The sequence below is a fragment of the Ailuropoda melanoleuca genome, unplaced genomic scaffold (assembly GCF_002007445.2).
Source record: "Ailuropoda melanoleuca isolate Jingjing unplaced genomic scaffold, ASM200744v2 unplaced-scaffold4680, whole genome shotgun sequence".
Classification (NCBI taxonomy): Eukaryota; Metazoa; Chordata; class Mammalia; order Carnivora; family Ursidae; genus Ailuropoda; species Ailuropoda melanoleuca.
Genome location: NW_023219170.1, coordinates 5369 through 10719, shown reverse-complemented (window position 1 = coordinate 10719; position 5351 = coordinate 5369). Strand labels below are relative to the sequence as shown.

Genomic DNA, 5351 nt, shown 5'->3' with positions numbered 1-5351 from the left:
GCCCAGCTAACTAATACCAATAAGCACCTAAAACCACCAAACCTGAGTCTGAGGAGGGTTATCTTATTCTACTGTGGGGTAAGTGGTTGAACCAAAAGTTAAACATATTACAACATCTGGGATGTTTCTNGAGTACTTTCTTAAAGACCCACATCCTCTTTTGTCAAGGACACTGTTTTTTCTACTTCCTGTCCTCAAGCACCATCAATTTGTATTTTCTTTTTTCCCCTGTATCTTTGGTCAGCCCAGCTAACTAATACCAATAAGCACCTAAAACCACCAAACCTGAGTCTGAGGAGGGTTATCTTATTCTACTGTGGGGTAAGTGGTTGAACCAAAAGTTAAACATATTACAACATCTGGGATGTTTCTGACTAATAAAGAAGGGAAGACTTTAGAGAATAGTATTCTCTAGGGTGCTAATATTTTATATCATTATGTTTTAACATAGTCCCTTTGGGGTGCAGAAAGGGCATTTTTTTTTTTTTTTGGTGTTCTATGGAAAGGCTGCTTTCAAAAAGGGATGGAAATATTTGGCACAAATTTATGGTGTTCTAACAGGTAAGTGACAGATTGCTTACACTTTGTACTCAGAAAGGCATCGTTATAGAATAATCCAACATATTTAAAAATATATTTCCATAGGTCTTGTGACTATTTCTCCCACTTCCTCTGAGGAGGGAACAGGAAAAAAGAATTTTTTTTTCAAAAGTTACTGTTAATATAAAAAAGAAATAAAATGAAATATAAGCTTTGGAAGAAAATAATCTTTTGAACTCAGCAAATATTTTATGAGTACCAGGTATGTGAAAGTCTTTGTGTGGCTTTCCATTGTTGTGTGGGGATGGAAGGATAAATTTCATGCTGTAAGGTTTATTATAGTTTCTTGAGGAAGCAGAATGTAGAAATGTTCACAAATGCTTTTCACGTAAGGTAGCTGAGGAGTGTAAGTCCTCAGTATGGATATTAAAAGTTAGAAGAGCTTATGCCTGGTGAGAAATTAGGGAAAAGTTTGATTGAGGCAGTGGCCTTGAAAGCTTCTGGAGAATGCCAGCTTTCCCATCTTCAAGTGACAGTTTTAAATAGAAATTTGTGGGGTGCCTGGGTGCCTCCGCCTGTTGAGCAGGTGACTTTCGATTTCACCTCTGGTCATGATCTCGGGGTCCCAGGACTGAGTGTCACTTCCAGCTCTACACTCAGTGGGGAGTTTACTTGAGATTCTCTCTCTCCCTCTGCCCCTCCCCTTCTTGCTTTCTCTCTATATAATAAATAAATATATCTAAAAAATAAATAGAAAGTTGTACATTACAGTATGGAATTACTATTCTTTACATGTTTCCAAAATAATATTGTAAGAATTTAATTTGCTGTTGACACACATCTGAGATTTAGTCTGAGAGCTGAATAACTATTTCTCATGGAAAGTTTGGAGGAAACATGGCGATGTGGAGGCAACACGATATCATGAAAATGAGAAGTAATGCACCATATATGTGGAATGGTTTCTTTTATAATTCTTCTTCAGTTTGGGCTTTTAAGGGATAAAAATTCTGGGGACAGTGCATTAACCTTCCCACAGAGAAGGTGGATTTTGCATAGGAATGAGTGTAGGGATTCTCCCAGGGATGGAAGTCTTGTATAACCAAATTACAGAGGTTTGGGTAGTTGAACAAAGCCCTGAAGGAAAGCAGTGGTTTTCACCATGGCCGCTGCAGTAAAACAGATTTTTAGGATACAATGATCCACCTGACACTCTATATTCCACCTTCATCTATTCCCCACTTTTTTTTTTTCCTGTGTGCTTTTCTTTCAGCTCTTCTCTGTTACCTCCAAACCCAACATGTAGTTTGTTTGTTACTGTGATGACAACTTTAGACATTCTAAAGTTAGCTAAACTTGTTTGAAAAGTCGAGGTAAGTACAATATTTATTAAAAGATATGCTATTTCACTAGTGCTATTTGTCTCCAGATTATTGTAACTCATTTTTACGTCATATTCCTTTGAGGACCAGATGAAAAGTGTTAACATGTCTTTGGAAAAAATGGACATGTGGTCCTCCACAAAGACATGGACAAGAACATTCTTCAGTTGCAGGAAGATATGAAAAATGTCAAGGCTCTCCTTGCACTCTTTATGGATTAAAGATTCATGTAGAAAATGCTAATGTTTAAGATGATCATTTTTATGGGTGTCAGAGTCCCAAAATCTTACATGGCTGTGTGATGCTCTTCAGAATACACCATCTCCTATGCCATGTTTACTACATTGTTTAAAAATTGATCTTAGCTTACACCCTGAGTTTATAAATTGGGAGTATGTTTGTCTGTCTGCCATATGTAATAGATAGAGAGCTGCAGGGGATTAGTGATGTAAATGTGTTTTATAATCAGAGTATTACTAAAACTATAAGGTAAATACTATATTTTAAGAGGTAATTGAGAAAATTTAATTAAAAATAGTAAGTACCTACATGGTACAAGGCATTGGGATTGGAACTATGGAGAATAAAATCCTGAGAATAAATAGTTTTCAATGATTCTTATTCCAAAGAGAAGCTAAAGAAAGCACTCATGTGATTGAATGTAAGCATCATATGTTATATTATAAGAAAAGCTATAAAGGATGCCATTGGAGAATAGGAGTGAGAATTTTTTTTAATCACAAAGAAATTACTGAAGGCCTCCAGAGGAGAGTTCTTAGAATCTGGGTCCTGAAGTTTTAAGACAATTGAAGTAGGTAAAAATGAAATGATATTCTAGGAAGGAATGAGATTATTTATTAAAGTGTGGATTAAATATCTGGTAAGTCTTCCGTTTTATATTTAAATACATCACATTTCAGTTTATATTTTTACTTGCATGTAGTGTCCCTTTCAACGCCACCTTTACAAGAAAGATCAAGAGAAAAGATTTTGTTCTTGGAAGTGAAGTCAGTGGTAATCTTTTTTTCCAAATTCAAAAAAAGAAATCTTCATTTGAAAGGAGTGAAATTTCAAAGGTGAGTGATCATTGACTTTGCCAGGATAGAAAACAAATTCAATGCAGCCTATTCTATTTACTATTCCTCTTGTCTAAAATTGTTATCTACCACACTCCTCTGAATCTTTCCTCTGTCACAAGGATGTGGGATTTTCACTACCTGGATAATACGAACTCTGGTGGAGATTATAGTCATGATTTGGTCCTGCATGAACTGCCTAGTCACATGTCCCTAAATGACCTCAAATCCAAAGTGCTTACTCTAAAATTTGGATTACTGAAAACATGAGCTATTGAGTAATAACATCCCCTATCATTTATATGTAACCTCAGGGATTTGGGGTCCACTAAGGATTGCTTTCCAGAAATGGGAGGGAGAAAATTAGAAAGGTAGATATTTAAGATATTATCAACTATCAAAGAGCATTCATTCACTTATATGCATTAATGAATATCAAATACTAAATATTATAAGGAGATTTCAAGGTAATAGAATATAGAAGCTATAAGTATTTCCTGTTCCACTTTTCAAGCTGTAATATCTGGGAGCAAATGTTTAGTGAAAGAGGGCATAGAGAAGACATTGTTTATGGGGTGAAAGTGGGGTGTGATTTTATATTTATATCATGAACCTCCAAAGGCAGTCAACATATCCAAAATGCCAAATGATACACCACCAAACATGGGCTCGAAGATTTATTAAATATGCAAAAAAATGGCATTAATAAGAGGATAGAGCCATATCTTTTAACTTTATATTCATTGAATTGACAAAATTAATCAGAATCATTTAAATGCTCCAAGATTTTATCTGTAGCGTATTCTAGGAAGATAGTTATAACCTTCACAAGTTTGTTGAGACTCAAAATGACCTTATGAAGTGGCCATTATAAATGGAGGAGCAAACTGTTGAGGTGACTTGTAGGAGGAAACTACCCCTAAAATATTCATGATTAGGAATATTTATTTTTCTAAAAATAATCGATAAAATCACACATCACACCATGAATTAATTCCTTTATTTTTTTGCAGATCAACAAATTCACACTCAGGCTTCTCCTCGCTCATGAAATCATGCAGCTGAATAATAATGTGACTGAGTTCATTTTGCTTGGGTTGACCCAGGATCCTGTTAGGAAGAAAATTGTGTTTGTCACTTTCTTGCTTTTCTATCTAGGGACATTGCTGGGTAACTTTCTGATTATTACTACAATCAAGACCAGCCGGACACTCGGGAGCCCAATGTACTTCTTCCTTTTCCACCTATCCTTATCGGACACCTGCTTCTGTACTTCCATAGCCCCTAGAATGATTGTGGATGCCCTTTTGAAGAAGACCACTATCTCTTTCAGTGAGTGCATGATACAAGTCTTTTCACTACATTTCTTTGGGTGCCTGGGGATCTTCATCCTTATCCTCATGGCTGCTGACCGCTATGTGGCCATCTGTAAGCCCCTGCACTACACAACCATCATGAGTCGATGGGTCTGTGCTGTGCTCGTGGCTGTGGCCTGGGTGGGGTCATGTATGCACTCTTTAACTCAGATTTTTCTTGCCTTGAGTTTACCCTTCTGTGGTCCCAATGTGATTGATCACTATTTTTGTGACTTGCAGCCCTTGTTGAAACTTGCCTGTGCAGACACCTATGTGATCAATCTACTGTTGGTGTCCAATAGTGGGGCCATTTGTACAGTGAGTTTTGTCATGCTGATGTGCTCCTATGTTATCATCTTGTATTCTCTGAGAAACCACAGTGCTGAAGGGAGGAGAAAAGCTCTCTCCACCTGCATCTCCCACATCATTGTGGTCATCTTGTTCTTTGGTCCTTGCATATTTATATACACACGCCCTGCAACCACCTTCCCCATGGATAAGATGATAGCTGTGTTTTATACACTTGGAACACCTTTGATCAATCCTCTGATTTACACACTGAGGAATACAGAGGTGAAAACTGCCATGAGGAAATTATGGGGAAGGAAGTTGATCTTAGATGACAAAAGATGAGTGGGTGTTTCAAATTTTTCTTCAGAGTTTGGATTTGTCCAGACATCCATTGAGAATGTTACCTTTTATTGTGCTGTTAACATAATCAGGGGGCATAAGAATTCATTCCTTCAAGAATGGACATGTACACTGGTTAGTGTTGAGCCAGTTTCACGTAGAGAAAGTGACAACACCAGGTACAAACAGCCATGTCAAGACACATGCCTTAGATGTTCACTGCTGTGTCTCTGCCTCTCTTGCCTGCCTAGCCTCACTGTGGTTGTGATCTAGTGATTTCCGTGCCCTTATTCATGTTAACTTCTGGTGTTCTCTGTTTAGAGTTACACTTGTATAGGCTTATATCCACAGTGTGGCAGGCTTTTCCT

At 37.2% G+C, this 5351-nt stretch overlaps 1 protein-coding gene across 1 annotated transcript; it reads left to right on the top strand.

Moving 5' to 3' along the window:
- Nucleotides 1-4053: 4053 nt before the first annotated feature.
- LOC100478128 (olfactory receptor 4C16) lies at nt 4054-4986 on the top strand. Its single transcript, XM_002931159.2, has one exon. It carries the CDS (start codon nt 4054-4056, stop codon nt 4984-4986), a length of 933 nt encoding a protein of 310 aa, XP_002931205.2.
- The last annotated feature ends 365 nt before the right edge of the window (nt 4987-5351 follow it).